Source organism: Amblyomma maculatum, chromosome 1 (assembly GCF_055883805.1).
Source record: "Amblyomma maculatum isolate TAMU_Amacu chromosome 1, ASM5588380v1, whole genome shotgun sequence".
Lineage (NCBI taxonomy): Eukaryota > Metazoa > Arthropoda > Arachnida > Ixodida > Ixodidae > Amblyomma > Amblyomma maculatum.
The window spans coordinates 357,022,756-357,036,114 of record NC_139344.1 but is presented as its reverse complement, the minus strand read 5'-3'; the positions used below and the strand labels follow the sequence as shown (position 1 = coordinate 357,036,114).

The following is a 13,359-nucleotide window of genomic DNA, read 5'->3' as shown; positions in this document are numbered from 1 at the left end:
TACGGAGGTTCAGCGAGATTGTCGGAATCGCGGGGAAACGCACCACGCCGCCCTGTGCAGTGCAGCAGCTGACCAGAGCCGTCATCTACGAGGAACTCCAACACCACCTCCTCGTTTACACCGACGGCTCCGTGGCCAGAGACAGTTGCTCGCTAGCAGCGGCGGCTACCATCCCCGCCCTGCACTCCTACGCCTAGGCCTGGATCTACTGCTTGAACTGACTCCGCCGCCACCCAGGTGTGCCGTGCTATGTGACTCCCGCGCTGCCCTCAGCCGCCTTCGAACCACCGGCCGGGGAACTCCGCTGCTGTGTCAGATTCGCACGCGTCTCAAGCGCTTGGCGGAGCGTGGCTGCGCTATACGGGCACAGTGGATCCCCGGGCACTGCGGCATAGAGGGCAACGAACGTGCCGACGAGCTCGCGACCGCAGCACATGAACTCCCTCCTAGCGACGATCAACTCGCTTTGGAGGATGTGCGTGCGGTAATCGACGATCACCTCCGGACGCAGCATCCCGACCCACGCATCGCAAGAGGTGAGCGCATTCACAGTGTCAGCGGCCGCTCGCTGACTCGGCTGCAACGCGCAATGATCCTCCGTGCACGCATTGGATGTGTGTGGCCTGGGGAACGACGGATGCGCCACGGACTTGCCACTAGTGACGTGTGTGACGGCTGTGGCGCGGTAGAAACTCTCGAACATCTTCTACTGCGCTGCACCGCGCTAGCCGAACCACGACGTGAGTTGCTGGCGGCTTACAGAGCGCAGGGGGTAATCCCGGACAGCGTAGCTGTGCTCCTGTGGCCGCCGGGCTGTGCGCGCGTCCGCGAGCGAGCTCACGTGAGCTTGTGTGAGTACATCGAACAGGCGGGCTTGATGACCCGCCTATTTCACCTCGCCAGATAGTGCGCGCTGGGACTGAACGCTCCAAGTGTGCTATTTCCCACAATAACGGCCGATCGCCCACGACAGCCGTCAGTGCTTTGTACAGTTGGCCAGTGCGTGCGCTGTGAAAAGTTGCCTGGACGCAGAGCTATTGCGGAGGCCCGCCCGATGGGCCGAGTGCTCAGTGACTTAAGACATTTGCGGGTGGGCCTCAAGCAAACTACTGTATACTGTACCATAGTGTATATATTTATTTTATTTTTACCTACCCTTTTCTTTCTCCCTATCACTCACCTCTTTGATTTCCTCTACCTTCTCCTCGCTATCCCTTTATTTCCGCCGTCCCAGTTCAGGTGCTTCAGATATAAGATAGCAGATACCGGGGCTGGCAAACATCTTTTCTTTCCTTTTGTACATACAATAAATAACCACTACAACAACAACATACATGTGTTGCTCGATTTCTTTGCCTCAATCTATCGAAAAGGTGAAACAGCTTATTTGCTGCGCTCAAATTTCGCATTAGGAAGTAACGTAATCGTCGGTAATTTTTTTATCTGTTGTAGGCCGTCATTGCACCCGCCACCGCTTCGGTGGTGGACGACGGCGGTTGTTGTGGCGCGCGTCTCTTTCCCTCTTCCTTTTTTTTCTTCTCAGTTTTCTCTTCTGTCTGCACGAGGCAGCGGAGGTGGCTCAGCTACAGAGTCAGTAGCAGGCCCGTGCATTTTCTTTTCCTTCTTCCTACAGCCACAACAACAACAACAGCGTCACGACGGCTGTTGCGACGCACGTCGTTATTTCCCTCTTCATTTTCTTTCTTCTCCATTTTCTCTTCTGTTCGCACGAAGCAGCGGAGGTGGCTCAGCTACAAAGTCAGCAGCAGGCCCGTGCATTTTCTTTTCCTTCTGCCTTCAAAATCCGGAGGCAGGCTAGCCCCCCCGCCCCGCAAGCGGTGGGGACCTACCAGGGCCAGGAGCACCCACCATCGTACCCCCCAAGGTAGATTCTGGCCGCGCGCTCCACCACTTCTCCGTACAACCAACAGAGAGGGATGCGCAGCTGGCGATGGCGGAGCGCGCGGCGGAGCGCTCCGACACACCAGTGATGGTAGATAGATAGATAGATTTATTGAAAGGCAAAGGCAGAGAGGTTGGCCCGAATAATTCAAATCTGGCCTGCTACTCTGCACTGGGGAAGGGGAAGGAGAGAAGAAAGAATGTCATGATGGGTGACGATGTGGGAGAAGGCATATGAAATATATATACAGACACAGCAGCTTGCTTTACAAGCGCGAAAGAAGTCCGCTGGCGCTCATATAATGGCAAAGAGCACGCACTGCCTGGACGCCCTTCCCCTTGTCCTGCCAAGCGCCCAGCAGCAGTTCCTCCGACAGAGGCCTCTTGTCTAAACGCTTCAAGGAAGCAGCTAGCACATTTCTTTCGTTCGCATACTCTGGGCACACCAATAATACATGGTCCACAGTCTCTGGGATGCCACAAGTTGAACATTCCGGTGAGTCCATCTGTCCAATTAAATGTAAGTACTTGCGCGTGAAAGCCACGTTTAAACGAAGTCGATGTATCAAGCATGTCTGATGACGCGGAATATCACGAGGAACATTAAATTTAAATGTTCGATCGAGCCTTCTTAGACGGATGCGTCGGGCTTCTGGTTGAGCCCAGTAAGATGCTGTAGCAATATTCATATAACTCTTTAGAAGACACGTCGTATCCGCTCTTGAAAAAGGCACAGCTGTTTGGAAGCCATTGATGAGTGCGCTTTTCGCTTCAACATCGGCCTGCTCATTCCCATGGAGGCCGCAGTGGGCGGGAATCCATTGAAACATTATCATGTGGCCTTGCAGCTGGGCAGATGTGATGAGCTCCATAATGTTTAGTGCCAGGGACTGATAGGCAGTGTGGCGTAAGAAGTTTTCCAAAATTTGTAATGCAGTCTTCGAGTCCGTGAATATACACCATTTTTGAGGTGGTTCCCCACATATATAGCGAATAGATTCCCGAATGCCAGTGATGGGTTAACTTAAGGAGGCCCCCAATACCCGCCTCCGGCACGCAGGCCTAAGGGACGGGAGCCGAGACCTCCGCGATCAGAAGCAGGCAAAGAGGTCTTGGCTCTTCGCGGCTTTTTTCCGCCAGGCGGATGGCTTATTGCTGTGGAGCAGGGACCTCGCTCCGCAGCAGGGCTTCCCAGGCTTCTCTACAATTTATATTTGTTTTAGCCCCTGGGGAGCTAGCACATTCCCAGATTATATGGTCGAGGGTCCCTCTCTCCGTACAGTGTTTGCATTTATCGTTTTTTCTATCGTTGCCCCGCCGGGGTGGTGCTGTGCTAAGACGCCCGACTACTGTGCCGGAGTACCCGGGTTCGAACCCGACCTCGGCGGCTGCGTTTCGATGGAGGCGAAACGAAGAGGCGTCCGTGTGCTGTGCGATGTCAGCGCACGTTAAAGATCCCCAGGTGGTCGAAATTACTCCGTAGCCCTCCACTACGGCTCCTCTTTCTCTCTTTCCACTTTCACTCCCATCTTCCTCCCTTCCCTTACGGCGCGGTTGCGGTGTCCACAGAAAACAAGTGAGACATTTACCGTTCCTTTCCCTTCCTATAAATAAATCAGTTTTAAATCAGTTCTATCGTCCATCGACATAATATGCCCAGACCGGGTTTACACAGTTCCCAGCATGCAGGCGCTGCCGTGCGACTGCCTCCCTATTGTTTAGACTTTTATCCGGTGGTGGCACCAGTCTCCTGATTAACCTGTAATTTTGAAGAATCTCCGTATAATTTTGCAGACTCTCGTCCATATCTCGGCAGTCGGGTGGCTCCACAGTTATCCGGAAGTAGAGATCACGGGCTAAATCGCGGGCTGCTTCGTTGCCAGGAACGGACGTGTGTGCGGCATTGCGGCTTCTAATGGTGGCGGCTGATACCGGGGCACCTCTACCGTCGACCACCGAGGCGACCGCCGCCCCCATTTTGCCACTTGCCTCATCCACGTACTCACACGACTTGCTGTCCATCGAATCGAAGCGTCTGATTAGTGCTTCTGCTCTCTTTTCCCTCCTCTCTGTGTTGAATATGGGATGCATGTTATCTTGCTGTGCGCCCCGCCGGGGTGGTGCAGTGGTAAGACGCCCGACTACTGTGCCGGAGTACCCGGGTTCGAACCCGACCTCGGCGGCTGCTTTTCGATGGAGGCGAAACGAAGAGGCGTCCGTGTGCTGTGCGATGTCAACGCACGTTAAAGATCCCCAGGTGGTCGAAATTACTCCATAGTCCTCCACTATGGCTCCTCTTTCACTATTTCCACTTTCACTCCCACCTTCATTCCTTCTCTTACGGCGTGGTTCAGGTGTCCGCAGAAACAAGTGGGACAGATACTGCGTCTTTCCTTTCGCATGAACCAATTCAATGTGAACACAAAACTGAAACCTAAAGCTGATTCCGGATAAGCTGGAACCACTTGATGTCGTATCACTAAGGAAAACTCCTTCCTCGCAGCCTTGGTTACATAGGCACTGCCTCGCAGCCTTGGCTGCATAGGCACTGAAAGCTGTCCCGAATATTGAAGAATAAGACTGAGGTGGAGCGTCTCCGGAAGATATGCTCCCAAATCATGAATCACATAATACCAGTATTTATTGAGCTTAATTTACAACAGCCGTATCTCAGAGGTTCTCACTTAAGGGGCTGAAACGTGGAAGCTAGCGAAAAGGTTTCAACTACTTAAATTGAAACCAACGCAGTCATCTACGGAAACGAAAACGATACAAGACGAAACCTGAGTAGCTCAAGTAACAAAGACAGCCTGATTTCATCTAGGCCGAAATCAGTAAGCATAGATTGCAGTGGAGATTTCATGTAGTATCAAAACAAGCAACCAATGACCCTTAGGGGCAACAGAGCAAGTTTCAAGAGGTAGCAAGTATCAGGCAGACGCAGAAACATGCATAGTCGGACAGTAATCGATAGTTCGCATGGGTAATGTAAGCCGCAGTTGGCCCACGGCAGGGTTAAATCGAAGGACCTGATTGGGGCTAGTGTCTATGATGATGGTGACTCCCCAAAAGAAATGTGTTTCTCTTTAGGCGCACGAAAAAATTGTGAAACAACATTAAGCTCCACCTTTAAGGGCATGACGCGATAGTGCAGGCTACCACCCGACATATAAAGCTCCGCTTTAACTAAGCCGTATGAGTGTGCCTGCGAGGCCCATGGGTAACGTGTCTGGCTCAATGCAAGGGCTCTGGTAGGCTTATACTGATATCACCCTCCCGTATGAAAGGGGAGGCCCGCGCTGGCAGCTCCTGCCAAACGTACCATCAGGCAGCCCGACGTCGTGTCAGAGCGCGGCCATGTCAGCTGCCAGCTACTACCTGCCAACGCCATGCTCGATATTTTTCGCTCATAATGCTGACAACTCAGTGCCGGGTTTTCTGGTCAACGGAGTTGTTTAACGCTATCGCGTTAAAGGTATGACCCTGTTCATATCCGCGATAGTGGTGGTGGTGATGATATTGTCAAATAAAAATGGCACATGCCCCCTAAATCTTGACCATGTCAAAGACGCTCTACGACTGGTCAATGCCTTTGTAACAAGCAGAATCCAGTACTCGACCCCCTACCTCCACCTCAAGAAACACGACGAGAGCACCATCGAGGTGACCAAGCGCTAAATAGCGAAGAAGGCCCTCGACCTCCCTATAACCACGTCGACGTATAACCCAGACTCCAAGGTCTGGGTATGACGAACTCGTTCGAGGAGCTGAGAGAAGCCCACCTGACGAGCCAATACACGCGACTATCGCAGACACCGTCGGGGCGTCGCCTATTAACCCGTCTACACATACAACACACAACTGTAACCGAGGAAAGAGTAAGGCTTCCTCAGGAGTGGCGATACGCCCTGCACGTAAAACCGCTCCCCACTAACATGTCCAAGGACGACCACGAGGGTAGGCGCATGGCCAGGGCAGAGGCCTTAGCTCATCACTACGAAGGGAAACCCGGAGTGTACTATGTGGACGCGTCCGGCCCGCACCAAGGCGGGTGGTACACGGCGGCAGTGATCTACGAGTCCAAAACGATAAACGGGCTCACATTTAAAGCCCGAAACGTAACACAGGCAGAGCAGGTTGCCATCGCGTTAGCAGCAACACACTCTGATTCCAAAACAATCATAACGGACTCGTGAAGGGCGTGTAGGAACTTTCAACAGGGCTGGGTCCCGTACCTAGCTCGGACCTGGCCTACCGACTACTGCAGAACAGCTAGTGCATGGAAAGCCCATCCCGCCGTTTCATAGTCTGGGCTCCGGCCCATTCAGGGCTAGGAGGAAACGAGACAGCAGATGCCGCCGCCCGCGCGCTTTCTAACCAGGCAACCTGGTCTCCTTCCTCCTCAGAAGAATTCACACAAGCCTACACTTTCAGAGAAATTACGCTGCTGTACCAAAACAGACACAATATTTACCCCCACCCGTGTAAAGGGTTAACAAGAGCGGAGGAACGCGTGTTTCTTCTCCTTACGAATACCATGATGTGCCCGGCGTCACTTAAACACTTTGACAGTGCCTTCTCCGGGGAGTGCCCGCACTGCGGGGAAATGTCCTCGGACCTTTTCCACGTGGTGTGGGCGTGCCCCTCCAACCCTGCCTTTGCACCTAATCCAAACACCACCCGGGAGGACTGGGAGGCGGCCCTACTCGCCTGCTCCAACCTGAAAGCCCAAAAGGCCTTGCTCAAACGAGCAATGGCGGCAGCGGAAACCGGGTCCCGTACTAGGGACTCCACCTAGTGTTTGAGGGGAAGGGCACTAAGCCTGAGCCCAGAGCAACCTTTATGTAACTCTCTATTTTTATTAAACGTTTTCACCACCATGTCAAAGACCACGGACATGGCTTTCGCCAATGCATGGTCTCGTGTTCCGCGCATGCGCCACGGTGCAGTGCCCTAACTTCCGGCTCCTCCTCTCGGCTTTTTATTTTATTTCGCAAACTTGCCTTGAGGCATACTTGCACAAGATAGCTTTCTTAACCGAAAATTCAGGACGATGGCTTCAATGCATGAAGCCATGATGCGCGAACAGTCTTCATCTTTTATTTTCGGCTGCATCCTTCCTTCTTCTTCGCCAGTCGGTCACGAGCGGAGCCCGAGGAAGCAAAAGTTTTGGGTGGCCGGCCACGGCCGCTTCGTATCCACATCGCCATGGCCGGGCCGTTCGGAAGCGGAGCCATGCTCAAACCCGTGTCCTCCTTCTCCGGCAAGGGCAAGTGTTTCGCTGCACCATCGCGCCGCTGCGCTTGGTTTTTTTAGTGACGCCCGCCCAGAGAGTCACCGGGTCTCGCGCACGCGAGCCCCCGCTGGCGGCATCAGCAGCCGGCGTACATCGCTGCCGCGCTCGGAGTGGCCACAAAAGAGGAGTCCGGGACATGCGCCGTGTTCTCACCGACGTTGACAGCACCAGCTCGTCTTACATCATGGGCAACTCGCACCATCCGCTTTTCGGAACGAGTCAGTAATTGGGTCGCGAGCTGGTGGGGCATGCGACGCGAAGCGTCTCAGCATCCAACGAATAAGTAGATGTAACGAATTAGTTTAATGTACACTGTTCTTGTGTGTGACCGCATTTAGGATGGCGTCTTTCTTATATTCGCGTTAGCCAGTGGCAAAGCTCTCACTCGTTTCGAAATGTGTACAGATTTCAGACCACTCCTCCCAGGAGCACGCAAACATTGTGTTTCTTATCACTGTTACTCTAATCAGGGTATGCTGGATTCACCTTTGTCATCTCTATAATCGTGCGTGCAAGTTGAAGCTGTAATGAGCATCGTGTAGTTTGATTACTGCCACCCACGCTGTCTATGTATATGTGATGCAAGTGGTATGGCATGCAGGTCAGAGGGCTTCAAATGATGCGTGCAGGATTGCAAGCTGAAGAATCAAAATAAGCTTAACCTTAGACCTTTACCTTAGAGTTAGTCTTTCTCGCACTGTACTTCATAGCACAGCAATACCCGTTTGTTCTATGTTGTATGAAAGCCAGTGGTAGCAATTTTACCGTGACGCATCGAGATCAAAACGATTCCTTACACAAAATTGATTTTTCGTCAGGATTAGCTGTAACGACACACGTCCTTTCACAGCTGTGTTCAAATGAAATGATTCATAATTCGGTGTGCCTATAGTTTCATAGCTTTGATTCACGATGTATTTAATATAGAAAGAGCCATCTGTAAATGGTTATTATAAATCAATCTTTGCCCTTGCGAATCTATGCCAAGAGAATACAGCTCGAAGAAATGGTGCCGATAAAATACAACGCCGTGCGTTTATTTCCGCAACCATCGCTTCCCTATGACAACTAAAGTGGCAAAACAGATACTGATGGCTGGTTACGGAAACACCGTAACAGCTAAAGTACGAGACGGTTGTCTTGTATAAAGTTAGGAATGTGAATACCGGCATATAGACTCTCAGTTGTTTCCGGGAAACTTGCCGCATTTGGCTTGCTCGAATCATTTGCCCTCCTGCATCTTTCATTCGTACCCAAACATAGCCACTGTCAAGCACCAACGTGCTAACTTTGTTTTCGGAATGAGCACTACAGCGTGTTCAAGTCCCTTTGCTGCGCTATTTCGCTGGTTCCTTCTTTCTTTCTTGCGTGCATAACACATTTACTTGTCTTTGACTTCGTTCCTGAGCTTGAACAGGCCTAAGCAGCGTTCCGGTTGGTTGATTTCTTTTTTCAATTTCAGGGCTCCGCCGAAGACCGTAAGTACCTGCCCCAGTTTCTCAAGGTCATAAAACGCTTATGTGAACCCATCATAAAAACTGCACATTACTAGTTTTGTTTCGCGCTATGCTCGCGTTCCTCAGGGAGTAAATTATGCCCACACAGTGATTGAACACCCCATTCCAAGTGAGCTACTATTTCAAATATTTTACACAGAAGGCAATACTGCTTGTTGTGTAGTCCAGAGGGCTCGCATGCATTCAAGTCGCTCAGGGCTTATACTATCCGCCTTCTGAAACCAAAGTGATGGGTTTGTTAATGGTCACGGCGCGAACTGCCCTTCTAAGCAGGCACAATGTATAGAAAGTCGCTCACCGAGATTTTTCTTCTGCACATTGAATCTCCCGAAAACGTCTAAATTCACCTTGATCTCTCCTTCACTGTTATATCTCAGGTAAGTATTTTGGGACAGCTCGTCCACATTATGTCAGCCTGTGATTTTCTCGAGTGCCAAGCCGTGCTGGACTTCGATACGAAAACGGGGTCTTTTCGCTCAAGGCACATGCACTCCGTGTTTTCGCCGTGTTCCGCAAGAAAAATTCACCCGTAAACCATGCGCGTTCCCTGTACCTGTGCCTACAAATTTGAAAGCAAACGCATAAAAAAAGACGTGGGGTGCACAACCATAGCAACAAATACCTCGAGCAGTGCATAGTCATCGGATGACAGTCGATCCTCTGGGTTTTATACGCAGGGGTCCGTTCGGCAACTTCATAACATGGGAGAGCCTGGTGGTGGTTCTGTGTGCGATCGTCTTGTCGCTCGTGTTCGGATTTTTCATCCACCAGAGCTTCCATTCTAGAACACCAGGTAGGATGCCACTCTTTCCTTCCTACTGATCACGATACTCGCACACTACTATTACTACTATGTCGTAATGGCTTCCACGTGTCTTTACCACATTTCGCAACCGTTTCTCCCGACGAAAACTGTGCAGCTTTTCCGTCATAGGACTGTCGATTTTACAGTGCATAGATATATCTTTATTTTTCCACGAAGAACCACATGGCTGTATGGTTTCGCTAGATTTTGCTAACGCCAACAATCTCACTTAGAGGCAGTGTATGACGAAGAGAGACAAGTTTTTGCAATGCTTTCTTTGCCGTTGTGTGTTGCCGCCCGATTCCACGGTCCATGAAATAGTAACGTCCCAGCTTTCTTAAAAGCAGCCCCTTCGCCCGAAGATCCAGCTTAAAATTATATAACCCATTCAATCTTCTGGGTGCATCATTTAGCCATATATGAGGGAGACCGTGACATGTCGCATGTTATATCCATGTTCGTGATGTGGTTCATTCTAGTCAGCCATTTTCCGCATAGCATATGATACAATGCCAGGCATTGTATCATATGCGTACATTGAGCAAAGGGTGAATTAGGATTTCGAAGAATAAATTTAACGTGAGGCAGTAACCGCTATGTGGTTCGAGCTATCTGCTTTTTCACAATATAAACAGACAGGAATACTATACTCAACGCACAACACAGTAATGAGTTTCTGATTAAGGAACAATGATCAGACATGCTCCAATCACGGATTATGGAGATGATAAATGGGTCTAGTGCGTGCTAGGTGTGGGTGATGGACCATTCTCGCCCACTTCCCTTCTCGAGTTCAACCCTAATGCGGGCATGGCATCTAGCTTTTTGACCTTCAGTTATTGGCCCCGTTACACATACGGCTAGCCCAAGATGCTGATGCTACTTACGTATCCTTTACAGACGGGGCCATGGCTGCCTATGATTCTCACGATGCACACGACAACGTTGAGGTTCAAAACTGTAAGCACCGTCCTCTTATTCACTGTACGCATTTCTTTAGTCTACATCGCTAAACGCCTTCGTCGTGGCCCTGCTTACAGGGAGTTGTGATGACGAAACTGATTTTCAATGGCTCCTAGAATATGTCCGGTTTCTTGTACAAAATACTTGTCTTCTAACCAAGAACTGCCTCCAAATAGACAAACTCCCAGTGCTTTCACATGGTTGATGATCGCATTCTCCGCTATAAGTTGAGCATGAGCTTTTTTTTTTTTTTTTTCTGTAGCTCTATCAGAAAGGGTGTGTTGTAGACAAAAATATTCTTCGTCCGCTGGCTGTGTACCCTGCCTTCTTTTGATGCCAAATTTTCCAGCTTTGTGGTGCGACGTTTGTCTTTTCTTCTACCTAGGGCACCACAATGACATGGGACCTATGAGCGTGAAGGGAGGCGTCAACATGCGGCATATGGGTAAGTTCTAACGTTCAGAGCTTTCTCCAGATGATGATACCGTGAAAAATGACAGCCATAATAAAGAGAAACACACAGACATCCAGTATTAGGAACAAAAAGTTCCGTTTCTGTACCACTTCTAACACCTCAATACAAGAAAAATGTACTAGGCAGTTTATTTACTAATAATATAACTCGCTCGGCATAGTTACTGGCAATCCAAACTTTGCTCATTTGCATTAGCTGTATCCCACGAAGCCACGAACCATGCAGCGAAGTTTTCAGAGAGCAGTTACTTGTTGTATGAATGCAAACGTAAGACTATAGTGAAAAAGAAAAATGAGGGCCTAGTGATTGCATACTAAATTAACTCATAAGTAACACGTAACAATGTCACTCTGCTGAAGGCATGTGATAAGTTTCACCCGGAAAGTTAGGCAAAGCACAAAAAAATCAAAAATGGTAATGTTTGTTTAAAGTTCCGTTATTACAAACTTTTCTACTTTTATTGCATTTTGACAGTGACTTAAGCTCCGCGAAATTAATCACTTTAAACGAACAGATAAATATACGTTAGAACCATCCCCTACGAAGCGTTGTGATGGTGGATGCCACCGTGTTTGGTATTTTTTATCCTTTATTGTCCTGCGGTGAATTTTTCTGACTTCTATAGCAATATTTCTCGATATATAGTTCCAACAGCAGTTGTGGAGTGGGCCATCTGGTGGGGCACGTTTAATACTCGCGCTTCTGCCTCGGTATCTTTCCAGCTTCGTAAGTTTCATTACAAAACATAACTTCATATTGAAGCTAGTCCTACCAAAATACTGACGTTCGCACTCCTCCTTGACTTGATACATCATGCCCATGATAAACTTTTTCGTCGTGTTTCCAAAGCCTAAATGTTGAAATATTTTGACAATTCTGAACAAATCAGCATGAAGAAATATAAGTAATTTTTTTTTGTACGCCCTCATCGGGTGTACTACTTTAGTTTCTCTGTCGCGCCATGCAATGTTTTTCTGTGAACTTTTTCCCGTTCACGTGAAAACCCGAAAATTCATGCACAAGACGCTGATAGGCGTTACCTACGTAGAAAAAAAATCCTTCCACGTGTTCATGACTACTTCAAGAGATTCTAAAGTTTATTCAAAGCTAATTTGCTGTCGTCAGTAGCATTCCGAATAATTAAGCCCTCCGCATCTTCAAGAGCTCTGGCCTCCTTTTCCCTGGAGCGCGATCAAATCGTGACATATCATGAGGTACGGCTGCTGCCAAGGTAACTTGTTGATATCATGAAAGTATGACAAACACAGATGAACCTATACGCTATGTATATATAGAAAATATGGAAACTATATACTAATGTTAAGAAGGTGTGTGCTATCATCTGATGTTCTAATTGAAATCCACAGAGCGTGGTACGCTTTAAACAGTGTGGATTCATATTCAACTGGATTCAGTTGATTTCCGCCACTTTATTTGTGAGTCCTTTCAGTTAAATCCAATAATGGTTCAACTTGGGTTAATAAAAGTTCACGTGAAACTACACTATCGTATCTTTTTGATAACCTATGTATCCCCATAATCCATCACATCAATGCAACGATTATATAATACTGTCGCCATAAACATTACACACACGCCAACAATCATACGCGTCATCAGCTGCAGGAAGCTGCAGACAGATCCCATGCACCAAAATCGCTGCGCAAAATGAAGAAGTGTCACTCCAACCGTTTTAGATATACGTGTTTAGGATTTGTTTGCAACTACCCGCGCTCGTTAAGTTCATGTCTGCTATATATGACCGAGTCTATAGATCCGGGCTGGCGAACAGCCCTGTATAGCCTGGTATACATTTTTCTCGAGATTCATAGACCGACAATCAGTTATTTTCTCTATTTTCCTTTAATATGAACACATTTCTACCCTCTATCTCCTGGCAGAGGCTCCGACGATCAAGCCAAGAAGATCCAAACCTCGTAAGCAATGCATTTGTGTCCTTGTATCTTTACTCTACTTACTTAGGTGGTTGTGCGCTTTCTTGCAGTCATACACGTAAAAACTAAATGTCAGCTTTTCATGTAAAACAAAAATAGAGTGTGTTCGGTCATCGCGAGTGCCAGACGACATCTTTTGCTATGCTGGGGTCATGTTTAAAAGGAATTCCCAACTTACAGCCAATTTGTTGTCCCGTGTTTACTGGAATATTTCAATGCTTATCCAGAACTAGTGGGAGAGCTTATGGCGCAGGAGTTACGGTGATTGTGCGAAGGTTCAGTCTTTATTTATTGTTGCTGTAAGCCTTCTCAAGGGGCTTACAGGAGTAGGTCAAGTAACATGTCAGAATAAAACCGCTCGAAACAGAGAAACAAGATCAGGCACAAAATGGAAGTGGCGAAACGATATCCTAGTAACCAAGCACCGCCGCTTTGATGGCCAAGTT

General features: G+C 48.7%; 1 protein-coding gene across 1 annotated transcript in view; it reads left to right on the top strand.

Moving 5' to 3' along the window:
• The first annotated feature begins 7,334 nt into the window (after window positions 1-7,334).
• Window positions 7,335-13,359, top strand: part of LOC146207902 (uncharacterized) — a 46,169-nt gene continuing 40,144 nt past the window's right edge. Inside the window, exons 1-5 of the mRNA XM_084577745.1 lie at window positions 7,335-7,420; window positions 9,393-9,508; window positions 10,421-10,480; window positions 10,869-10,928; window positions 12,860-12,895. Coding sequence (XP_084433871.1) covers window positions 7,335-7,420; window positions 9,393-9,508; window positions 10,421-10,480; window positions 10,869-10,928; window positions 12,860-12,895 — 358 coding nt within the window. The remainder of the gene's footprint in view (window positions 7,421-9,392; window positions 9,509-10,420; window positions 10,481-10,868; window positions 10,929-12,859; window positions 12,896-13,359) is intronic.